The 26,029-nt window shown below is 46.8% G+C and overlaps 1 protein-coding gene across 3 annotated transcripts in view; it reads right to left on the reverse strand.

The window, feature by feature from the left end:
- The window catches only part of SLC35F4 (solute carrier family 35 member F4), a 115,062-nt gene that overhangs the window by 29,043 nt on the left and 59,990 nt on the right, over window positions 1–26,029 (reverse strand). The window contains exon 1 of one of the 3 annotated variants that reach the window (XM_050336260.1): window positions 6,802–6,903. The exons of the other annotated variants lie outside the window; for them this stretch is intronic. Within the exon in view, the coding sequence (XP_050192217.1) occupies window positions 6,802–6,877 (76 nt within the window). The 5' untranslated portion in view covers window positions 6,878–6,903. Of the gene's footprint in view, window positions 1–6,801; window positions 6,904–26,029 lie in introns of those variants that run through there. 3 annotated transcript variants of the gene reach the window in all.

Raw genomic sequence — 26,029 nt, forward strand, 5'->3', positions numbered from 1 at the left:
AATGCACCTATGTCCATTCAGAGCGCTGCCTTGTTCATTTATGATTTGCTTGTTCTGGAAGTTTTTACGTTTGAAGGGGATGAGAAGGTTACAATGATTTTTTTTTTCGTTCTAGGGGAAAAAAGATTTTCAGATTATAATGAAAAACAAATGACTCAGTGATGGCTCACAGCATTTCTCTTGTGCTATGATTAACTATTGTCAAGAGCAGAAAGCGAAATGCAGGTATTTTTGTTGTAGTTTACTGGTGACATCCATCAGCAATTTCTGCCAATTATCCCCTCAATGTCCGTACACAGCCCTCACTTCAGATCAGCAGACAGCAACTTTGCTTACAATTAGTAATCTCAACAACTTCCACGTGCCCTCCCATCCTTGCAATAAAGTGAACAAAGAGGAGCAAAGTTAATAATTAAATTTCACATCCTGTAACTCACTTAGTGCCTGACCAAGGGATGTGTCTAATTACCCTTCCAGAGGAGCAGTTCCAGCCTGATTGTCAGGGGAGGGAATACAAATTAGACAGGTAAAAAAAAAAAAATCCCCAGTGCAAGCAAAAAAGGCACCAGTGAAGTCTCATGCTTTGACACCAAATCTCACCCGTGCAGCTTTATGCCTCCCACTCCTCTGACCGCAGCCTGTGGTCCACTGTGCTCCTGAATGGAAGATACACCTCCCTGTTACACCATCCAACACCTGGGGAGAGACCACCCTCACATCCCACCTCTCACATGGGGAGAAGGAAAGCTCTGTCCATAGCGGCCACTAAATGCCTGAAAAATGGTCTCACAGCAGAGACAGAGATACCAATCGGGGATGGCCAGAGTGTGCCTGACTCTGCCTTAGAGGAGGGATGACACAGACAATGTCCTGAAGTCACCTTCCATCCCTGCATCTCCTTGGCTTTGTGATGGTAACAGTGTTAGGGCCAAATGCCAAGGTGGAACGTGTGATTTAAGGTCCAGACTGATGAAAAAACCTTGATTTCCCTTATAATTACTACCTGGAAAAGGAGCACAACAATCTAAATCAATATCTAAACAGTAAGAAAACCAGGCAATAACTGGATAGACTGAGGATGAGCCATTAAATCAAAAAGATGTGCTCAACTCTGCCAACTGCAAAACCATAAGTCAGCTCTGAGCAAAAGAAATACAAAGGACTAATGAGAAGGAGCTGAGTGCATCGGCATCTCACCCTGTGAGATCTGATGGGCAGGGACACCTTCCACTAGCCCAGGTTGCTCCAAGCAACATCCAATCTGGTCTTGGACACTTCCAGGGATGGGGCAGCCACAGCTTCTCTGGGCAACCTGTGCTAGGGCCTCCCCACCCTCATGGCCAAGAATTTCTTCCTGACATCTAATTGAAAACTCTTTTAGTTTTAAACCGTTCCCCCTTGTCCTATCATTATCTGACCATGTAAAAAGGCGCTTTTTCTCTTTTTTATTAGCCCCTCTAAGTACTGGAAGGTTCTCTAAGACCTCCCTGGAGCCTTCTCCAGGCTGAACAGCCCCAGCTCTCCCAGCCTGTCAATATACTGTGACTAAATGACATAATACTGAGATTTGACACACATATGTCGAAGAGTCAGGGAGGTTCTATTTATGTTCAATAAAGCCAGGTCATATGGGTGTAGAGATATATATATACTTATTCCCCTTCTGCAGATAAGCAAAGTGGGAAACAGTTGCTAAATAAGTTGCACAAAGGCACCTATTCCTGCAGTGAGTGATTCTCATCTCCCCAGATCCCCACAGCTTCGATGCTGTTTCATGCTGTAAGTTTGATGCTGTCAATTTTGATGCAAACCTGATAAATGCATGCCTATAAATGCATCTTTCTGCACATCAGCTACATGTTCTTCTGTTGAAGAAACTGCACTGAGATGGATGCTTTTGTGCCAACCAGGGACTATGATTTGCATCCAGTGCTGTGCCCTAAAGCCCCTGACTGGGGCCAGCAGCACAAAATGAATCCAGGATGCAACGATCCCTTATGTTCTACAGCTGCAACTGTTGGAAAACAACAATAACAACAAAAAAGACCTCTGCAAGAAGTATATGAAGGCTCTACCGGCTGTAAGCAACCTGTAGACCACCTTTTCAGGGGCCCTGATACATGAGTGTAATGACCACTCAGGAGGACCTCTCAAATTCTGTCTTCCTGAAGTAAAGGCTCCTCTTTGTATTGCTCAGGATCAAGACTGTCCCTCAAAACATATAAAACCAATTATTAGAAAAACCAAAATCCCCATTTAAATCTCTATTCCAGCACAGATAAAAACCATTGGAAATTCTTTTTTTCCCATTTCAGCATAACTCAAGCAAGTGTGTCACTGCCTCTGTTTAAGCATTGACAGAGAATTCCATTGATCTGACACCAAAAATAACACACCAGCACCAGTGTGGGAGTGTCAGAACAGATCCTGGGAAAGAAGCTTATTTGAGAACATCTGGGGTGGAACTGGCAGCTGGAGTATGCATTTTGAAACACAGTGGCTACACATATTTTAAAGTTACTGGCCACGACAACATATTCAGAGTTTGAAGGAATGTAGAAGGAAGTGCTGCAAATGAAGAACGATTTTTACATGTTGAAATCCAAACCTTTACAACTCCTACACAAAATTATCTACACCAACCTACAAAAATAGATCTAGAACATCCATTTGGAGTGAGTGGAGTGTTTTGCACTGAAAACGTTGCTGGCATCTCCGTTTGCCTCGAAAAACAAATGCTGTGTCAATGTCTCAAAACTCCGGAGTTAGAACACAGTGGCCTCCAGGGAGGCTATGGACACCTCCTCCTTCAGCACTGAACTCTTCCCAAGCAAGAACCTGTGATTATTGCTGGTTCTTCCTTACCCACCCGGACACTGTGTCCGGAATGAAGCCTGGGAAGGGCAGGACCAGGCACACAAACACTCTCTGCAACTCACAGCGTCACGCTGTAAGACCCTGAGAGCAAATTTCTGGCTAAGGGCTGCTGGGGGAAGCCAGGCCAAGCTGCCAAGCAAAGCCTGTGCCAGCAAACAAATCCACATCTTGGAGATGGATCCAGTGCCTGACAGATCCAATCCCCAGTTCCTGGGAAGAGCGACTGATTTGCATGAGCTTTGGCTCAGCCTCTGGGGAGGATGGTGGGGGTACATCCACACCAGACTGCTGTTGAGGAGGAGGGAGCTGGACTGACAGATGTTTTTGTTCAGGGGAAGCCAGCACACCCATGTCTGAGGGAACAACCCCCAGGACTTATGACTCTCTGTCCCCCTTACTGCAGCTCCAGAGCCAGGACTTCATTTAAAGCTTTTCCTTACTTAAACAGTCCCTCTGAGGCCACCTCAGAAAAAGCTTCTCAGTGAGTCCCTTGGACACACATTTTAAGGGATATTCTTTGCTGCAATGGACCTAATGGACTTTATTTTCTCCAGAAATACTTGACCTGACACCGACTCAAGCCAAGTGAAGGATTCACTGGCCTGGGATCAGACCACCTTCCCACCACTTCAGCACTGACTGAGCATGATAAAATCAAAATCATTTGATTCAAAGCTCCACACCATCCCATCAAAGAAAATATCTCTTACAAACTCTGTAATAAATTGTATCAGATGTGACTCCAATCATTTCACAATTTATACATTTTATTCCAAACCAAAAGGTTATCAGTTTATAAAAAAAAAAAAATCCTTTGAAAATGAATCCTGTCAGTGCTAGAATGCAGTGACATTTCCAAAAAGAAACAGACATTCTGAATTAAACTCCCATTTTTACTTTTACCACTGTAAATCAAGAGCAGCTTCAATGAAAGCCACGAGGCTGCTTTGACATGAAGTTGTTGTGAAAGGGGTTTAGACCCAGGACAGTCCAGATATCACTCATGTGCATCTCATTAATAAATAACCACGGTCTCCTCAGATCCACGAGTAAAAGCAGTCAGCACACTCTGACAGACAGCTCAGCAACACACTGCTTGTATTCATTTCCTACACAAACTATTGCCTCTCCTGGCTGAGAGGTGCCTCCAGGGAGTGATTCATTCCTGCTCCCTCACATACCAATCTTAGGAGGTGAATCACCTCTCAGAGGTGTCCAGCTCTCCTGCTGACTCCTGGAAGCTCCAACAACTTTCTCAGTACTTATCAAAAGGCTTACATTTATATGCACCGGGATGAGTCCAAACCCGACTGTCTCAGACACTGAGCACGTGCTTCGGTTTCCTTGCCTGACTTAGAGCCCAGTTAAACACACTTGAGGAAGGGTGGGTTAAAGAATCATTTTCCAAGTAAGCAGCTGGGGCAAAAGGAAGTATTTCTCACTGTATTGCTGCATTTTCCAACCCCAGGAGGTACTTCCATCTGTTTTCTCTGCTGCCCTTGAGGTAATAGCTCTCACAGGTCTGATCCCTGCTTTTGCATGAAGGCATATTTGAGATAGTTGTCCATACCACCCACCTGGGTACACACAGTCCCCTTGCTGTAGCTGCTGCTGGGGAGTGGGGGATGGCCAGGCTGAGGTGAAGGCACGCTCTCAGAAGTATTTGGTGGCTTGTGGTGTCAGCTTGGCACACACCTCACATCCTCCAGAGCCACTCACCCACACACCGACCCTTCTCAGCAGCTGTCTCTGCTCCATTTCTTTCCACGTGAGCAGCACTTTCTGACCACTTATCTGCAAGCATCTGGGTGTCTCTTCACTGCTGAGGGAGTCTCCTAGCCTGGATTTCACTCTGCTATCCAGGAGTCAGCAGTAACCAGAAGTTATCTAGGAAGCCACAAAGCTCAACCGTGTGAGAGCTGCCAACACAGAGCTCACTGCTCCCCTGCTCCTCCTCCCAGCACACAGGTCTGGAGCCCCAGGCTGCTCTGAAATCTCTTCCATGTGCCCTCCTCATGCCTGCTAAGGAAAGGGAAGACAGATGCAGTGCTCTCAGGAAGCTGGCTGCCCTATCCCATTAGGATTCTCTGGGAATAAGAAAAAAACCAAACTGGCTGCACACACATTTAATGTATGGGTCCAGTATTAATTCAGCTTGGCCAGCTCCATCCCCAGCAAGAACCTCTCCATTTTCAGCCTGCTGGATGTGACAAGTGCTGTCATGTAGTCACTTCCAGTCTACTGCCCTTTTTTCCTATGACAGCTGGCTTTTCTCCCCCCTAAGGAACCAGGCAGTGCAGGTTTTGATGCTGCTGCTGCAGCCCAGCATGGAGAGAAGGGTTAAGACTGGTCTAACAAAGGCACCTGACAGCAGCTGGACTGGTTAAGCTGAAGGCAACCACAGCTTCTGAGATGAGTGGAGCAGGGACAATCTTTAATCCGCTGCATTCACCAACTTGGCATGACATGAGCCCCGTCTGAACTCTGAGAAAATAAAGAGCAGCAAATCACCCCATTTTACCAGCAGAGCCAGCTCACCTGCCCAGAACACTGCTCCTAAAAAAGCAGGTGAGCGTGTGAAATACAACATCACACACCCTAAAACCTGGTGTGCCAGCAATAAGCAGTCACCTCCTTCAATTTTCCTTAATGCCTTTTTCCTTCAAGAGAGAAGCACCAGCTAACTACCAAACCCACAGAATTCTTCATATCACACATACAGTTACAAGAAAAATGACACAAACTATTGCCTGGTCTATCAGAACCCAGCCCTGTTGGTAATTTAAGCCAGCCTGAGCCAGGTAGATTGAAGAACTGGAAGTCACGCTCTGCTGACAAGCACTGGACCGTGGCTCTTGCTTTGTTTTGCTCTTGGATGAAGCGCTGAGTTTAACTCACAAAAAGGAATCACATTTCCATTGCTGGTCTGGCTCAGACCAGAGGCAGCACACACCTTGCCATTTTACGGCTCCAGAGTTCTTACCAGCGTACCTGGTGAGAAAACAGGTCATTTCTGGCACAACAGGCAACTTCAGAAAGTACCACACAGCTCTTTAATACATCTGACAGTGAACAACATAAACTTGAACGGTGCAGTTAAAGCCTGGGATTTCTACAGGCATTTTAAAACAAAAATTTGAACCTGAACATTAAGAGTATTTTTAGAAAAGCTTTCCTATCAATCCCTGATTTATATGGCACATATACCATTTGTAAGTTTTCAGCTTTATTTCTGTTTTACTGTCAGTGCAGTCAAATCTCATACTGGACAACATCCCCACATTTCCAGTGACTCTGAAGTGTGATGTGAATGAAGTTGGTGGGCTCTCTTAAAGGAATGAGGCTGTTGTGTCTGATCAAGACTATACAAAAGAACTCCCAATTTCTCTCTTGTGGCTTTTGTATTAAGGAATTGCCTCAGAGTTGACAGTTCTGAAAATAAGGGGGGGAAAAGCAGTTTAAGGGGACAAGTGCTATCTTGAGCTGAGGGACAGCAAGCACAAAAAAGTTGCTGCCTCTGTCTTTACAGCAAAAGCAATAAATCTAGAGCACACTGCTAAAATACACCAGAAAAGTCAATGACATTACATGGACCTAATTTCACATAATTTTAAGAAAACCAGAATTGAAGTACAACAACTTTATCAGTAGTTCACGTTTCAACATCAGTTCCTTCACCAGAAACCATTCACACAGGAGCTGAACACAAGCAACAGAAATTTAACTGCACTTATCCCATCCCAGATGATACTAAAGTGCTCGAAAAGCTATCTGAGAATTACTTTAAAAATACACACAGACACAGACACACAGACAGACACACACACATTCCCGTTACTCTGCACAGAACAGAGGAGCATGTGGAGAGAATTCCAGCCCAGGATTAGATGTATGGGGAGAGAGGGGGGAAAAAAGAGCATTTACCGTCTGGCACAGGCGAATTTAATTCGGAAACACTGAAAGAGGGTAATGGTGCCACTCTTGCCGAGTGTTTCTTCATCCTTTGGAACTGCTCTCCCACTCACGCTCCGGCTTTGTTCTGCATCGCCTCTGGTCCCGAGTACTACGGCAAACACGGGGCGAGGGCTGGTGGCTGGATGTTGTTCTGGAGATGCTGCAGGAGCCTATGAGTACTGATTTGCTGTTTCCCTGGGAAACCATTTGCAACACGTTCAAACAATGCTTGACCTCTGCTAACACTTCTCCCTCGCTCGATTGTTAAGCGCGGCAGATGAAAAATACAAATATAGGAAGCGACCGCGCCTCGGAAACTTGAAAGCTCCTTTGCAGGAGAAGAGGGATTTCACGTCAAATCTCTGCGCTGTGCTGGGAACGCAGACAGGGATTTCTCAGACAACTGCAAGGGAATTATGCAACGCAATTTTCTGGTTCCTTACACTGTGACAATGTACGGATGATTGCAGTAATTATTTTAGATAAACTTTGAATAATGGAACTCAGGAAAGCCTTGGGCGAAAGAGCCAGTGACACCCAGCTCTGTGTCTGATAACAAAGCAGTGGGTTTGGAGCAGGCTCTTCTAATGCTCTACAAAAATTGTCACAACCAAGAGGTAAATATATACAGGCTATGGTTGGTCTACATTTCTTCCTCACTTCCCTTGAGTCACCCAAGACATGTTTTGTCCCTCCTTCCCTGACATCTTCTCTCTCTCCTCCTTCCCTTTTATTATTAATATCATTGGAAGTTGTTCACTTGGAGCAATGGGAAAGTTTCACTGAGCAAACCAGCATCAACCCACATGCACAACTCCTGCAACTCTTAAAAGATCCCATTCACTCGTGGAGCCAGCGCTGTGCTGGGAGCTTTCTTTACCAGGAGGTGTTACCAACAACTCTGAAGAGCCCTGGCTTCAGAGCTCTTCTCCCAGAGACCTGCTATCAAGTCTTATCCAAGACTTAGTAAGGGGAAAGGTTTACCATCCGTATTCAAGGTATCTGCCATAGGAACTGCAAGACGTAAAAAGGAAAAGGCCAGAAAGGCAGCTTAGCCCTGCCAGAATCTGGTAGCAAAGCCGCTGAATTTTTAGGGGGCACAAGTATGGGCCTTTTATCTATAGTCTTTGTACTTCTGATATCAACTGGGAGTGGGTGTTCCTGGCTGGAGGCTTGTTCCTCCATCCCCTACTATCCCACCAACGAGGGAGAAGCTGTCAGCTGTGAGGAAGGCCAAAGTGGTTTAAAAAAGGATGGAGAATTGCTGACCCAGAATGTCCCATCATGGGCTTCCTAAAGCACCCTGTTGGAATATCCCATGTTTTACAAAGTAACATCAGCTGTGCTTGGGGTATCTGTGCATGGAGTGATCCCTTTTCTCATCCATAAGGAGTTGGGACACATGGAGAAGCAGGGGGGAGGAAGCAGAGTCCCAGCTGGATCATCCTTGGGACAGAAGAGGCTGGCACATGTGGAGAACTGCCCTATGGCATCCTAATGGAAGAGGCAGCCTGTGACTCCAGCACACCCAGAGGGGTAGGAAGGGATTCTTGCATCCTTGGGGAAACCATCCAGCAGCACAGGGCACTGCCTTAAACACCTGACCTTGCCCTGCACATTCCTTTAATGCTGCTCTTACTCCTCTTTGGGGCACCAAGTCCTGCCCTCTTCTGCTGGGATGCAGTGACACAGCAAGGAACAGACAGTGGTTACCCCATGGGAGGGAAGGATAAAACACCTCATCACCCCTTCTCCCATGGCCACCCTGCCCCAGCGTCACAGAGCTGGGACACACTGTGGAAGAAGCACAGGGGGAGAAATGGCTACAGCTGCCTGGTTTTCCACCCAGCACATCCTCTCCTGGAAGGCTTGGAGCTCTCCTCCAGGATCTTCATTATCTCCCTGGTGACTCATAAGGCTCTCCACCATGACAGTCTGTTCCACAGCATCACACTGCATTGCCTAAAGCTAACTGGCTTTTACGGCTTATCTGCATGCAGAGGATTTCCAGCACCCTGTAACAACCGCTATTCCAAAGGAAATTATCTCCCCAATTTGCAGGAGGAATTTTACCCTCCCGTCCAAAGTGCTGAGAGTCAGCAGAGTCTGTGATGGAGTAATCACCAGTCAAGTAATTGCTGGCTCCACGATCACAAGGCTCTCTATTAATACGTGTCTAGTCCTTGGGCATTTCTATAACATAAACAACATAATAATATAACTCGGAGATTGCTTTTAGAAAGCCATTTCTGCAAATGGGAGCTTATAATGGGATCATTAACGAACCTTAACAATGGTGGGGATGAAACGCATGAGACAATGTCAAGCAATTCCAGACGTTTCTTCCAGACAATTTCGGCATTAACAGCAGAACGTGACTGCATCCAAGAGCTGCTGCCTTCTTTTATTCAAAGGAGAATCAGCCATTGTTTCAACACTGCAAGTCAGAAGCCATATTCAACTCCTCAAAGCAATCTTTCAAATCTCTACACCCCAGAGTCTCTGCTTTGCACAGCTACAAGGGAAAACAAAGAAAATACAAAACTGTTTTAAAATTGTGTGGGATTGGTACCTAGAACTCCCATCAGGGTTTGCAGCTTGAAAAGCATCGGTTTCTCTGGCTAAACAAGCTTTGGCCATCTGTTTCTGCTCCTACTATGAATAGCTGATTGCATTTTTGTACAAGATGCTGTTCACATGGGCCCTCTGATCCTTCCTCTGTGCTCTTTATCTCTACTCTAAGAGTGCTGAAGAAAACAATCAAACCATATGGACTGGAAGAGAAGAGAGAAGAAAGCTCTGTCCCTCTCTCCTGAGGTACATCAGACACCAATCCACCCCTAAGTGCACTGTGATGACTGATTTACCAGAATGGCATAATAGTTACTCCAAGTAACTATTGCAAGACTGCAAGTCAGTGTAAAATCTGCAGTCCTGTGCCATTTTATTCACTGATGTTTATGCAAGGCACCACAGTGGAAAAATACGGGGGTTTCCCTCAAAAATTCAAGACTGAACTAGTTTCCATGTACCTTTAAAGAAGTTCTTCATACTTTATTGCTTGCTTCAAGGTTCTGAGCTTTCAGTCTGGAACATGTCAAAGTTTTCTTATTCTCAGGGAGTGGAAGCTGTGTGATACCTGGAATTCTGGCTCATGATTGTGAACCCCAGATCACTGTCAGCCACAGCCTAGAATGAGCAAACACCAGCACGATCCAGTGGTCCACGTAACATAAGGTTCTGGAGCACAAATCTGATGCTGGGTAGCTGAGGGAGCTGGGGAGGCTCAGCCTGGGGAAAAGGAGGCTCAGGGAGGACCTTCTCACTCTCTGCAGCTCCCTGAAAGGAGCTTGTAGACAGGTGGGAGTTGGTCTCTTCTCCCAGGTAACAAGAAATAGGGTGAGAGGAAATTTCTTCAAGTTAGGCCAGTGGAGGTTTAGACTGGATATTAGGGATAATTTTTTCACTGAAAGGGTTGTTGAGCCCTGGCACAGACTGTCCAGGGCAATGATTGAGTCACCATCCCTAAAGGGATTTAAAAGACTTGTGGATGCGGCACCTGGGGACACGGGTTAGTGGTGGCCTTGGCACTGCTGGGGGAAAGGCTGGACTCGATGATCTTGGAGGTCATTTTCAAGAACCCTAAATGATTCCATAATCAACCTACATATCCAATTATTTTCACTCTGGAGTCCCTATTTGTCAAGGAAACCTGCAGTCTGAATTACAGCAGTGTAAATGTAAACTATAAACTATAAACTATGAACTGCAGTGCAACTACAGAGTGTAAATGATAACACAGGCTGCAGGCTCACAGCTCCACATCTGCTCCTGGTTAAGGAGCTCACCAAAGCTCTCAGGACAGACATATCCAAGCCCTTGCACCAGCTCTGCTGTAAAAGCAAAGCACTGAATAGGTGTAGCCGAGCACAGATTTCTCATCCCAGCCAAGAGTCCCAGCGGCTGGAGGTCTCTGAAGCGCATCCTGCTTCCTTCCCACCACCCTCCAAACTGAACTTTATCCTCCTTGCAGACACTGCCTGCAGCAGTCCCTGTTCCCTGGCTCAGTAAATATTAATCCAGACGAGGGCATGGGGAAGCTGCGAGTTTGCTGACTCACTAACCAGGCAGCAAACCAGTGCTGGCAGCAGAGTCAGAGCTGGAGAGTGCTGAATCACAGCCACTAACAAGTCCTCCCCACCCAGCTGAGAGGGGCTCATGCCGTCAAAACATCCTCTGCTCTCTTGGCTTGCGCCACCTCTGCTGGCAGGAGTTGTTCATGCATATTTAAGGGACCTGCTGCAAAACTGAAGGCTGTTTACTCTTCCCCACTGAAGTTGCAACCTACATCAGAGCTGCAGCTGAATTCCAGGTAAGCACAGGTTTGTCCGATGCAGAGAAGGTGGCAAGTGTGCCCCAGGGAGACCAAATCATCCCAGCCAAGGGAAAACAGCTGCTCAGGTACATGGAACACTGAATTTCTGCACTGATAATGGGATTCATCTCACGTGACTTTGACCTAAGTCTGAGCCAGCTATACCAACATCTTTTTAGGGTGAGCAGTGGGAAACTGATAACTTCAGATGACAACTCACAACTGTCTCTCTTACAGGTGTATACACCTGATATTAGTAACTCTCTGAAGGCTCCCACTTCTTTCCCCAGCCCATCATGGCAGTGAGGTGGCTTGATCACATGTGGTCATCTGGCTTTTAAGCACCCTGGGTAGAGGAGATGCTCCCAACAGGAAAAAGAACACACCAAGAATGCCTGGTAAAGACATGAAAGGACTTTCTTTGGCTTCAGTCAATTTTGATCCATATGAAATCCACTCTGCATGTGTCCCTGCAGCCCACAGGTCAGTCCATTCCCAATCACTGGGCCGTAAGACTCTCATGAGCACGGCTTTTATTGGCTCTTCCAGGCTGAGCGTGTGTTTCAAAGATGACAAGCTAAAAGGCCATTATCAAGTTCGTTTTATCCTGTTGGAATATAAACGAGATGCAAGATGCAGAAGAGACAAAACAGTCAAACTGAGATCAAAGCAGACGGATCCTACAAAAGGAATTTTTATGTGTAGCGAAGTCAAGACTTTAGTTTGAACTTTTGCCTTGCTTCCAGCAAAATCAGGCACAGACAGCAAGTGTTACTTGATTCAAACAACAAACTCAATCCAAAACAACTTCCAAGGCTCGCAGAGAAAAGAACTGTACATGTCACTGCCGTGCCCAGCCATGTCATATGGGTTTTAAAGAATCAAATTACGAATTCCTTATTCTGTCTTTACTCTCACAGGCTTAAAAACTGTCGGATACCCCTGCCCAACAACCAAGAAATATCAGCTCTGGTCTGCAAAGCACTCCAGTAACACCTACCAGGCAGGAGATGGTCTTTCAGTCCCACCAGCTGTGTACCCACACATCACATGGAGTGGACAGAACTGCACACAGAGGGTCAGAGAATCATAGAATCATAGAAACCCATAGAATGGTTTGGGTTGGGAGGGATCTTAAAGATAATCTCATTCCAACCCCTTCTGCCATGTGCAGGGACACCTTCCACTATCCTAGGTTGCTCCAAGCCTCATCCAACCTGACCTGGAACACTCCCAGGGATGGGGCAGCCACAGCTTCTCTGGGCAACCTGTGCCAGAGCCTCACCACCCTCACAGGGAAGAATTTCTTCCTGATATCCAACCTATCCCTGCCCTCTGGCAGTTTGAAGCCATTCCCCCTTGTCCAAAGTACCTCTCCAGCTCTCTTGAAGTGCCTTTAGGTGCTGGAAGGTGCTTTAAGGTCTTCATAGAGCCTTCTCTTCTCCAGCCTGAACACCCTCAGCTCTCTCAGTCTGTCTCCACAGCAGAGGTGCTCCAGCCCTCAGAGCATCTTTGTGGCCTCCTCTGGACTCACTCCAGCAGGTCCATGCCCTTTTTATGTTGGGGTCCCAAAGCTGGACACAGCACTGTAGGTGGGGTCTGACCAGAGCAGAGAATGGGGGCACAATCCCTTACGCATGCCCACACTGCTTTTGGTGCAGCCCAGGACACATTTGGCTTTCTGGGCTCTGAGTGCACATGGTTGGGCCATGTTGAGGTTCTCATCCATCACCATCCTCAAACCCTTCTCCTCAGGGCTGCTTTCAATCCATTCTCCCCCCAGACTGTGTTTGTGCCTGGGGTTGCCCTGACCCAGTGCAGGGCCTTGCCCTTGGCCTTGTTGAACTTCATGAGCTTTGCACAGCCCCACCTCTCAAGGCAGTTCAGGTCCCTCTGGATGCCATCCCTGCCCTCCAGCCTGTCAGCAGCACCACACAGCTTGGTGTCATTGCCAAACTTGCTGATGGGACACTCAGTCCCACTGCCCCTATCACTGAAGAAGATGTTAAACAGCATCAGATCCAGAGCTGACCCCTAAAAGGCAGGTGTGATTTGTTTGAGAATGTTCACATTGAAGACACACTACAGTCTCATACATTTTGCTCACTGAGGCACAAACTGAACTTTACCCAGATTCTCTGATGCTCTGCAAATGCCAAGGAGTACTCACTGCCTGCTAAATTCTCACCTAATAACTGCAAGAAATACCTACTAAATCTGAAGAGATTTTAATGCCCTTGGGGGTTGCATGTTTATACACTGATCTCTAGTTCACGTTAGCATGGGTTGCTATTTTCAGTAAATCAGCCCAGGAATTCACTCTTTAATACTCACCCTGGAAAACACACACACCATGATCTATTTTTAGGCATCCCAAGCAGGCCAGTCCCAAAAATAAGATGAACAGCACCAGCTAAACATCCACTCAAAGGTGACAATATGAAGATGTGCAGTGGTGCTGCAGGGAGCTCCTCGATCCTCAAGGAGCTGCTGCTGACCAGCTGACAGCTCAGCTCTGCTGCTGGGCTCCCACAGCAAGTGAAACCTGTTCAAAACACTCAGATCACTGCCAGCCAGTCGTGTCTTTGCTACCAGAGGCCTCATCCTCCACCACAGAATGGTTTGGGTTGGAAGGGACTTTTAAAGATCATCTAATCCAACGCCCTACCCTGAGCAGACACATCTTCAACTACATCAGCTACATCACATGTTAGTGCTATAATGTAGTGGAAATCCTACCTTGACTCTTCTTCGTTCAGCTCCTCCACCTCTGCCTCTGGGACTGAGAATATGCACCAGAAAGCAAACCCAAAGTATCTGATGATTCCCCCACCCCCAATATCAGCACCCCCTCCCTCCACAAGTACTCAACTGACTTGAAAGTAGCAGCATCTTCTGCCACAGTGCTTTTGGAAAGCTTCTTATTTGCTATGTGATTTTACAGACCTGACAACTCCTGCGTCCCTGGGAAGCACAAGGATTAAATTTTCAATTAAAATGAACACCTCAGATTTTCCTTAATCATGCAAACTTTGAAACATAAACCATCCACCGGGCAATGATCAGGACACACTGATGTCTCCACAGCTGGCAAAACAGCTTCTTAAGCTTTTTTTTCTGCTGGAATAGGGAAATATCATACAGCAAGAAATATTAAACTTCTAATGCAATTAAAGATGTAAAGAAAAAACATGAATTGTGGGCATGGAGAGCTGTTCTTCAGTTTTAATAAAAGAAGTCACTCAGAGTTTCATGGACACAGCAAATGTATCAACTTTGATGCATCTTCAATATTTTGACATCATAAGAAACAATACATGGGTGGGGATCAGAGCAACCTGGTCTAGTGGAATGTGGCCCTGCCCATGGCAGGGATTTGGAACATGATGGTCTTGAAGGTCCCTCCCAACCCAAGCCATTCCCTGATTCTGTGATCTGCTCATCAATTGCAGGGCCATGAGGTCATACCATGAGCTTCTGAAAAACTCCAAGAGCCTGGGCACCAAATTCCTCATCAAAAGTCTCCTGAATGTCAAACTCTTTCCACGTTTAAGAGCCAAGGAGAAAGGTTCCTACTTCACCCTGGCCACTCTGAAACTCCCTGGCAGTAAAACACAGCAAAAGTAGACAACCAACGCTCAGCCTGCTCAATAACAAAGTGTAAATTGAGTATCCATGTCAAATATCCAATACAGCCTTTCCAGACAGGATAATAAAATCAGACGCCCAACACTTACATTGTTGGTTTTTTTATCCCAAGGAAAACAGCTTAGATGCAATTGCATGTCAGATAATTATTTGCCTTCCCAATGTTTTATTAACAAAGCTGCCAGGAGTGAAAGAGGCTGTTTCCATTCTCTGCTTCTGCAGTTATGAAGTGACTGTTCTTTACCACAAGAGAGCATTTGAGTAGAGAAAACTTCCATTTTGTGCCTGTCATCGTGACTGCAGAGCATGTCAGTGTGACAGTAAATCACTTCTCATATTTGCTATCTTTTGGGCAGCCAGCAGTTATAATTAGATGGCTTAGGGCTTTTTTCAGTGCCATAAATTGGAATTGCATAGCAGGCTAGAGATCCAGGGCTGGCTAGTCCCAAAATTTAGCCACCTGTGTGTTCCTGTCTAAGCAGGTTCTGTGGTAGAGGTAGGAAGTTGCACCATCCAATGCTGCAATCCCCACCACCCCAGATGGCATCAGAAAGGCCACTGGATGAAGAAATGGAACCAATTTTTAGGACAAATCACAGCTTGAGATGTAGTTTGTTAGTCACGTTAGTGGTGCTGCATCCCATTTCTCAGCCTCTCTGATTTTAAAGGCTGGGTGCAGAATTCCAGAGCTTTTGAAGCAAGATCTGAAGCTTCAGAAAATACGTGAAGAATGACCAGAGTAATCAGAAGTCTTAAAAAAAAAAAACAAAACCCACATCTGTGTGTGAGTATGGAAAGAACTGAGGTCAAACAACTTCAACAAGACAGAGGGGAGGCAGAAAGTCATAGAACAGTTTGGGTTGGAAGGGACCTTAAAGATCACCTTGTTGCATTCATCCTCACGTGAGTTTTCCTGCACAAAAGGAAGGATTCATTAGGCACATCCATGCAGGTAAAGCCAGGACTGAGAGGCTTTGATTGCATTCATGGGAAGTTCAGTGTGGCCAACTGTTACACAAGGAGAACAGTGAACCACTAAGTGGGACGATGCCAGGCAGAAAATCCCATGTCTGGGATGCATGACGTGGAGCTGAGCTGACCGTTTCAGAGCATGGTGACAGAGTTTTCCAAAGGGTGGCCAGGCATTGGAACAGTCCTACACACAGAGTGGTGTAGGAATCACCATCCCTGGAGGGATTTGAGAGCCATGTAGATGTGGCCCTTGGGACAAGAGTTAGTGGTGGCCTTGGAAGTGCTGGAGGAGTGCTTGGAGTCGATCTCAGAGGTGTTTTCCAACCTAAATCATTCTGTGACTCCATGATTCACTCAGCCTATATTAACTGAGCAACACTGAGCTAATAATAAAAAGGTGCTAATAATAAACACGAGGTATTTAATAATAACTGAGCTGACAATAAAAACTGGGGTGAAGGAAACATACTGAGAGCTCGGAACGGGTGCCAGAAGTGGGATGTTCTGCAGAATTCCTAAATAAGCATCCCGCCACTGCATCCCCATCCTTGCAAGTGGTGTTTTCCAACCTGTGAACACCAGGCAGCACAAGACCACTGCTAAGGACAGGCATGGAATGTGAGAAAAGCTGTCAGCAAGTGCTGTTTATTATTCATTTTTTTCCTGTGGCTTCTTTGGAAGGGATTTAGATATCCAAGTGCCAAAACAGCTTGATACTCACTAGCATCAGACAGCTGGTTACAGAAGATTCCTGAGGCAGATGTGAAGTCTTGGGAAAGGCTCCTTTGGCAGAGCATCAGGGCTCCTTCATGTTCCTTCACATGGAAGGAACATGAACCACCCACTGTGTCCCAGTTGCCTTCAGGAGCTGACACTGGACACACAGTGTTGTAGCTTTTGAAGGAGAACAAGGTGACCAAGTCCTGACTCAGTGGGTGATTTTGGGCTAAGGCCCTACAATAAGATTAATTTCCAGTAGCTCTGAGAGTTAACTCTAAAACCTATACCCTCCCCTGGGTTTCTGCTATTTTATTTACTTTTATTTTCCGTTTTAAGTGTTGATCTAATGCCAGGGTGGTTTTGCTTCTGCAAAATTCCAGATATCTATTTATTTACTGATGGTGAAATAACAGCCCAAAATCTCAACTGCAAGACACCACCTCCACTCCACTGCTGCCAGGCCTTGGAGTTAGCGGGTAAATAACTGTGTTGATAAAGGCTCAGCACAAAACATCTTCCAGCACCCACAGAGCCCTCTGAAATCACTGATGTGAGTGCCAAAGTCCATCTGCACTCATCAGCAGGGGTACCACAGAGGATGCTCATGTATCCCAGCAGAAAACAGATCCCAAGCAAGTTTAACTTCCTCTCTTGTTTTGCCTCATAATTTGGGTCCACTTTTTTTAAAAAAACCAAAACAAATACAACCAGATGACAAATCCAGCTAGTACTAGTCTGAAAAATAACCAATGCTGACATTCAAGAGCACAATAGAAACTTTTTGAATTTTCTAGGATAAATTCTCCACAAGTTCTTTGGAAAAACAGTAAAATCCTTGCACTATAGAAATTAAAAATTTTGGCACTGAGAAATCTACAACCTATTGTGAGCATTTCTTGTCTAATCTTCACATAATCCTCGCTAATACCTTTCAGTCCAAATCTCTGTTACGTGCAACATCTTATTAGCAAGACAATGAAGATAACACGAGAGAAGTAGACTGAGCAGCATTAGGGGATTAAGGGAGGATTAAACAGTCGTGACACAATGAAAATGTCGAAGCTGAGCATTCACCATAATTAGTCTGGTTCCTCATACCCTCCCTGGGCCAGTTACTCAAGTCCCTGGACTGTCCCACTGGACTGTTCTTAGTGTAACAAGGGGTGGAAGGACCCAGCCATCACCTCATGACTGGGGACAGTTTCCAACACAAGAAGAGGGACAAGGAGTTCTTGACTTATATGAAAATCTCAGTGTGGAGGAGAGATTTAGATTAAATATTAGAAATTCTTCCCTGTGGGGGTGGTGAGGCCCTGGCACAGGTTGCCCAGAGAAGTGGCTGCCCCATCCCTGGAGTGTTCCAGGCCAGGTTGGACAGGGCTTGGAGCAACCTGGGAGCAGTGAAGTCCAGCAGCCACTCTCAGACTTGAAAGGCCAGTGTGCTCTATCCTTTAAAAAATCCACCCTTAATCTAAAATAAATTCTTATTCAATACTTAAACCCAAGCCTATTTACTGCCACAGAGCCCAGTATTGATCCGGCACTGGTTTAACCTGTCAGAGGTAAATCAGAGCCCGCAGCAGGATTCTGCTAAGTTATTGAAGAGCCCTTCTCCTCATTAGGGGACACACTGTGCTATCAGTACTCTGCTCCCAACAATTAATCTGGCACCCCAGCGTTTCCTGACATCCCCTGCTAACTATTGGCATCCTCAGGCTCAAGGTGACCCCTCTGCTCGCAGTCCCCGTGTGACAGCACGGATCATCAGCGGGCAGGAACGGCCAGGTCCGGCCAGAGCAGGTCAAGGACACGTTCCCTGGGAGACCCAGCAGGGGGAAGCACAGCTTTCCACAGCCTGTGGAACACTCAGTCTAAAAGGCTTGTTTCTAACACCTTGACACTCATGTTAAACGCAGGAGGAGTTGTTGCCCACTTTTCCAGAATCTTTCAGTGCCTGGAATCCAAGGAAAAGACAGGGGTTTTTAAGACCCTTTTTTTTTTCTTTTTAATCCCCTGATGACTCCCTCTGGCAATATTTTGCCCCCTGGCAATGTTTTGACCCAGCCATGCAACAAATCAGGGCACAAGAGCTGATTTCCAGCGTTTCTAAACAGGCACCACATCCTGCCCACTGCACCAGTGCACAAAAGGTCTCCTCCCAGAAAGTGCTGGGTGGGGAACAGAGGAACCATGATTATATCACAGAATAACAGAATCACAGAACGACAGGAGGTTGGAAAAGACCTCTAAGATCATAAAGTCTGTCCATTAACCCAGAACCACCGTGTTTACCACTAAACTGTGTCCCCAGGTGCCACATCCATATGCTTTTTGAACACTTTCAGGGATGGTGATTCCACCACTGCCCTGGACAGTCTGTTCCAATTCCTGACCGCTCTTTCTGCGAAGAAATTTTCCCCAATACCTAATCTAAACCTCCCCTGGTGCAAGTTAAGGCAGTTTCCTCTTGTCTTGTCACTTGTTACTTGGGAGGAGAGACCAACTCCCACCTGGCTCCAAACTCCTGCTCAGGGAATTATAAATCCTGGTTCTTAAACTTACACAGTGCCAAACTTACACAGTGCCAAGTGCCATGCAGACCTCATACAGCAAGGACTGGTCACCCTGAGGCCTTAACACACAGCTGGGTGTGTTCAGCATCTCAGAAGGTGGGTACATCTGCTGGCACTCACGGCTGCTGTGGGCTCATCCCTCCCTGGCACATCCCACCAGCTCTCCTGGGCTCGGCCTCCAGCGTGGCCAGAAACTTGGAGCTCTGGGAGCTGGCACTATAAAACAAGGCTGGCCTGTGACTTAAACTGGTTACTTTTGGGGGATTGAAAATGCAGGAGTCCAAAAGCAGGCAGCAGTGCAACACTGAAGGAATGTGTCCCCTGAGCAACCTGGGCTAGTGGAAAGTGTCCCTGCCCATGGGACACTTTAAAGTCCCGTCCAATCCCAGCCATTCTATGATTCTATGAAAGACACCACCCTCCTCAGCAAGAAATTAAAAAGGATGCAAACTTTGTGGCAAGTTTCCCAAGCCTCAGGCAAGGAATGAAAAGACCCAGATAAGGGTAAGGAAAGAACAAAACATCACATTTCCAGGTGTGGTGTTCCCCCTCAGGTGTGCTGGGTGTTGGAGAAGGGAGATGCAGCAGTACCAGCACTGCTGGATGCTCCATGGGAACATCTGGAAGAAGGGATCTTTTTGGGAAGAGCACTCCAGGGACAATGGGAATGCAGGAGAGTCCCTGGTAGAGCACAGAAACTCCTCTGCCTCTCACAGATGTGTCTTGACAGCAAGAAAACTTTGCATGAGTTTCTCATGCACATAAAATGCCTGTAAGGCCTCTCTCTGCAAGAACTTGGTACAAATGGAGATTCCTGGGAGGGCTCAGTCAGACTGAGAAACTTTTTTACTCTCTCCACCAAAACTTCAAGAGTCTTGTGAAAACAAAAGAAAACATACAACCAAACAAAAACCCAAAAAAGGAAAAACAAACAAACAAAAAAAACCACACAAGAAACCCAAACAAAACCACACACATACAAAAAACAAACACAACAAAAAAAGGGAAAACAGATCTCCATATGTTCTGCTCATCCAAGCCTCCTGAGCTTGCAGGCTTGCACTGCTGTGGTTTACCCAACAATTCAGATCTGTATTTACTGGGCACAAAAACTGCTCTAATGATGCAAATATCCAGCGAACTCACTCTGGGGAAACTCAGGTCTCCCTGTACTGCTGGAGCTCTGTTCCAAGTGGAGCTGGCTGACCTCTCTCACAGCAGCTTTCCCCTCAGGGATTGTCCCACAGCTGTTTTTACTCTGCAATATGCCTCCCAGGATGGCTTTCCCTGCTCCAAGGGACCCTATTCCAGGACAGCTTCTCCAGCTATCATCTCCTGGGGTTTGTAACACAAGTGACTCAGCATTAACCTGCCTAATTACTTCAAAAAGAGGTTACAGAGGGTTTCATTCCACTTGTTCTTCGATCTTTCCTTTCCCTTTTAGATATATTCCCTTGTAGGGTCTGTCTACTGAGCACAAGCTACTGAGTTCCAGGCTCAGGAACTCCCAGTCCCCACCAGAGCAGATCCACCACGAAGGACCCCAGGAGGGTGCAGCAGGAGAGGGCTGGAAACAGAGGGTGCAAGATAAAGCTTTCAGAAATCCCAGAAGTCAAACTCATCTCTAACCTCCTCTTCCTGTAATCCCTGCTTGCTTAAAGTGGCTGTGTAAATACTCCTCCCGAAGAGGGAAAAGCTGTGCTGGGAGAGGGCATGGGAAATGTAGAGTGAGGCAGCTGCTCTTCCTCCAGCAGAGCTCTGAGCAGTGGAGGAGGATGCCAAGTCCTCCTCTTGGCGTAGGAGCGCACGGGAGGCTCTGGAGGGAGAAGTGGAAGGCTCTTGAGCTAACAAAGAAAACCTGTTTGGGATGCTCTGCGTGCAAACGTCTTTCTGCTCGATACTGGCTGCATGTTTGGGTTTTGTAGAGCAGAGCCCTGGGTTACACAGCTGCACAAAGGAGAAATCCAGCAGCCACATCCTCTGAGGCTTTTAATCATCCTCTACCTGCGCCTTCCTAACCAGGGGCACAATTTAATTACCAAAGCTGTGCTAGGAAAAGCTGCCAGAAACACAGTCAAAAGCCCAAAACTATTTTTCATGGTGGCAGGTAAAGCAACTATTTCTCTTTGCAGTGTCAACAAGCATCTATCAAACCAGCCCCTCTTTTGTCATTCCTTTCCTTCGTGGCTCCAGCTGCAGCTCCCTCTTAACTCCGCTCGCAGGCAATCACCACTTGGGGTTTTTTGATAAAGCACAAAGCAAATTGAAAGACAAAAATTATGTCAGCACTCTGGTGAGATATGGCCATTTCTCCTACTCACAGAGCCCATGTTTTTCCAGCTTATCCCGGAGCAAGGAGAGCCCATAAGGAGACCTCAGGAGAACAAACCCATCACGAGCCACAGGTAAAGCACTCCCGGAGTCCACTCCTTTATGATCTTCCTACCCTGTTTATGGAACTTCCTAATCTAGAAAAGACTAATTGTTTCCCTGCCCGTTTCCCAACTCCTGCCTGGCTCAGCAGCCTTGGAGGCGTGCAGGTGAGGGCAGGCTGCGGAGCTGCCACGAGATCCATCCTTCAGCTCCCAGCAGCCTGTGCTGAGGGCAGAGCATGCATCAAAACCAGGCTGCAAAGCACCAGGCAGGGTTCCCAGCACCAACCCAACCTGCCTAAGCCTTAACACAGCCTTGGCTGTGCTGCCCACAGGTGAGTCAGAGCACGGCACAGGCACGTGCTGGCTCCTTGTGTCCCCAGCCAGGCCAGGAGTGGTGGTTAAAAGGGCTTTAGTGAAAGTCTCCACCCCAGGAAGGAAAAATATAGAGCTGTATATAAGCTGTATATGTAATGCTGCTTTCCCCAGCATTAAAAGCTGTATTTTGGTTGTTTTACAGCAGGGGACCAGCTCCTCAAAACAGGAAGCAATCCATAAAATAACCTGCACCTCTAAAGTGTTTCGTTTTGCACTGGTGGAATTCTGACTGGAAATTGTGATTTCAACTGTCCTTATCACTGGGGTAATGCCCATAGAATCACAGAATGGTCTGGATTGAAAGGGAACTTAAAGATCATCTAGTTTCAACACCCTACCATGGGCAGGGATGACATCCACTAGACCAGGCTGCTCCCAGGCCTCATCCAAAACACAAAGAGCAAGCAACACCCCAGCTGAGTGCACTTTCAGGAGCACAACCAAGCTGTCCCTGTTCTGATTTTCATCAGTTCTTTGCTTGTCAGAAACCAAAGACCAGGAAATCCCTCTGTGGGAATTTCTAGTTGTGGTCATTAGTGTGGTAACTCAGCTGGGCAATCTGATTCCATCTGAGCATTAACCTGAGGGCTGCCCTGCAATTTTTCATGTGCCTAAATTTCAGAATTTATCTTCTTATAAAAAAAAAAATCTCAGTCTCCTGACTGCACCTCTTTTTTATTCCCACAGACAGCAACACTTCCAATGATTGAAAGAGAATGGAGCTGGCACCACATTAGGATAATTACAAGAGACAAAGTTGGGTGGTTACCTCCAGCCAAAAGTCACCAGCAGCAGATCTGCAGACAATCCCCTTTCAGCAACGTTCAGATCGGGGAAACAGTTCCAGCTTTCGACAAATGCCTACAACCACATTCCACAGAAGCCAAAGGGAAATGACAGATGATTCAAGAACTTGCAATCTTTCACTGCAGGGATGTGAGTCTATGGACACTCATTGAGAATCTCATATTACCTTTCACACATGGAAGGGGCCCAAAATCCCTCTGCTGCTCGGTAAGGGACTGACCTGGAACGAGCTTCCAACCTCTCCACAATTTAGTCCCTCCACTGACAACACAGTGGTGGAGACCAGGCTCTTCCATCCATACCCAGGACCCAAATAAAAAAAAGTGACCTGATTTTCAGGAGCCCTGAGCATCACAAATCCCCATTGAAATCAAGGATAACAACAAGATTCAGCACCTTGGAAAACGAGGACATGCACACTCTGAGGTGGCTGGGCACAGATTTAGAAGCGCGATTGAAAATCTGGCCTGCCAATTTTACTTTCCAACAAACTGCCTCTTATTTATAGCTCAGACTGTATCGAGTATAGCACGTAGTATCCACCCAGGAACTGGGGTGAAAGGCAAGAATGAGGACAAAAATGCAAGAGGTGTTTAAAAAGCTTTAAAGAAGAGAGCAGGGGGAGGGAAAGCAGCAATTTTGTTCGAGCAAAAATACGCCGGATATTTGAGAAGAGGCAGAGTCAAACACATGGGGCAGGGAGTGGACCAGTGGTCAAGCCAGGCTGAGGGTGCTCAGAGATACAGACCACCTGATAACTTGGGCAATGCTGTTATCCAGAAGGTGAGGTTGAGCCAGGGAAGGTGGAAATTGGGTATCTGCAGAGTACCAAACATTAGTGGTAGCCCTGACCTTGCACAGCAGCTGATTTGAAGCCTCTAGGAAGCTTTGCTGATGAAGCTGATGCTTACACAACTAGGCAAGGGTTTGGAGGAATCCCTGCATGGGTCTCACATCCTAAATTCCCCTTAAGTCAAGACTCATTTCCAGGTTGAGGCCTGAGCAATATCCATCTCACAGCCCATAGAATAAACTCAAATGTGAGCAGAGAGGCAAATTTTGGGCTCCTGTGTCCAAACATTTGCGTCCCCAGGATCATCCTTCCCTTTGTAAGAGAGGGAAGAAAACTTCACATTATGCAAATTTTAAAGGATTGGCTATTTACTGGCATGGAATTACAGCCAGGTGTGAATAAGCAAAGCAAGTGTAATTCCACCCATCTAACTCACATCTCCACAATGGCACCAAATTCAGGAACATCGAATCATAGAATCTGAGAGCCATGGAGTCATTTAGCTTGCAAAAGGCCTCTCAGATCATCGAGTCCAAGCGTTAACCATCGATTATTTTTAATCTGTGTTCCGTAGGGAAGATGTTTTCCCTTCCAGCTTCCTCTCCAGATTCACTTAGGGCTAACTAGCAACAAAGAAACCTTGGAGGGACAACCACAGCAGATGCCTGGTCTGCCTTTCCAGAGGCGGCTGCGCTCCGAGATTCCTTCTCCTGCCCATTCACTCGTGTTTTCCACGCCTGGACGAACCCTGTGGTACCTCAGGAGAGTCCACAGCTCCCTCTTGTGTCACTAAAGCACTCACCGGCACTTGCACCCTTGAACCCTCCCGGCCACCCTTTGAGCCTTGGACACCTCCCCTCCAAGCACCAACTCACGCCCACAAATTCCCTGGAAACCCGCAGCGCCTCCCGGTCCAGCTGCAGCTCTCCTGTTTTTCACGCCTCCCGCTCGCACACGGCGCTTTCCAGGCTTCAAGGTCACGGATCAATAGCTCCAGGCAGCGCCAAACGGAGCCGGGAGAGCGGATGAAGTCAGCTTCCCACGTGTGCTCTGGGACAGACACTGGATCTGGGTGTGTTTTCGGGAAGGCAGGAAGAGCCGGTAGTGACAAACTGCTGCAATTCTGCACCTGATGAAGCCGCTGGGTTTGAGGTTTCGAAGTGCATTTTGAGCCGATCTGGGAGAACAGCGTTCCTTACGTTTTATGAGCCTAAATTATTCATTATTCCGAAGAAAAGTGCAATTTTAAAAAAAATAACATTTCAAGAGCTAGGAACAAATTCAGAGAGAAAGGAATCAAAGATGCCCCCAAACGCCCTTATTTGAAGGGAAACGTGCTAAGCATCCTGCTTTTTGCAGCACAGAGCTGTCAGAGTGCCTGACCACAGCTACATTAAAACTGCATTTTCACTGGCACTCTCTCAATGAGGCTTTTCACACACTGTCCCTTTCTAATACTCCTCTTCAAACCCAGAGGAAGTGCAGGACCAGCTGAATCAGAGCCAAGGTGCCATTTGTATCCATTTTTGCCCATTTCCTCTCAGTTCAGAGCGCCAATTAAGTGTTACCAGTATGTACTAAATGGAATTAGCCTGTTGCTGAAAGGCAGCGACAGAAGGAGAGGAGATCTCTGCGCTGTGCCGTTCTGCGCCGAGCAGCTGGACTCTGATGGACATCAACCAGCTATCAGTGCCCATCAAATGATCCTCCAGGATCACGTGGCTACGCAGGTAATGAACCCTGCAGGAAGAACTCCTCCTCAAGGTGACCCACCACAGAACGAGCAGGGGAGGATGGTCATGCCAAAAACATCTGTGAGAACTGGGAGCTGGCAGGACAACAATGGGTTTGTGCCTCTGATCTCCGCTACATCAGGAGCTGAGCATTGCCGGGATGCTGTGCCTTCAAAATCAGTGATGGAAGATGGGGACGTGCAGAGAGGGACTGATCCCATCAGCCCTCTGAAAAGGGCTGTCCTGGCTGCAGGAGCTGCTCCAGGGCACGTCATGGAGGTAGCAACAAGTGGAAGTACAAACAGCCTCCTTGCTGAGGGGAACTTTGGGCAAGGGTCTGGAGGGAAAGGCCAAGGGGGGATGGTTTCAAACTGAAAGAGGGTAGTTTTAGATTAGGTATTAGGATGAAATTCTTGGCTGGGAGGGTGGTGAGGCCCTGGCACAGGTTGCTCAGAGCAGCTGTGGCTGCCCCATCCCTGGAAGTGTTCCATGGCCAGGTTGGATGGGGCTTGGAGCAACCTGGGATAGTGGAAGGTGTCCCTGTCCCTTGTCAGGGAGTTGGAACTGGATGATCTTTAAGGTCCTTTCCAACACAAACTATCCTATGATTCTATGAAAAAAATGACTTCACTAACAAGGCCAGACTTTCAACTGATATTAAGCGACTTTATTTTGCTCCATCCTCTAGAAACTCTTATCAAACAGGGATTATTCTTGCCAGCTCTTTATTACCACAAGCTGTTTGTTATAGCTCTGGAGCTTTTAGAAATTTCATCCTATTTCCAGGGCTTTATCACCTTCCAAAACTGCTCATTTTTAAGCCAATG

Source organism: Myiozetetes cayanensis, unplaced genomic scaffold, assembly GCF_022539395.1.
Source record: "Myiozetetes cayanensis isolate MyiCay16 unplaced genomic scaffold, myiCay2020 scf6-25, whole genome shotgun sequence".
Lineage (NCBI taxonomy): Eukaryota > Metazoa > Chordata > Aves > Passeriformes > Tyrannidae > Myiozetetes > Myiozetetes cayanensis.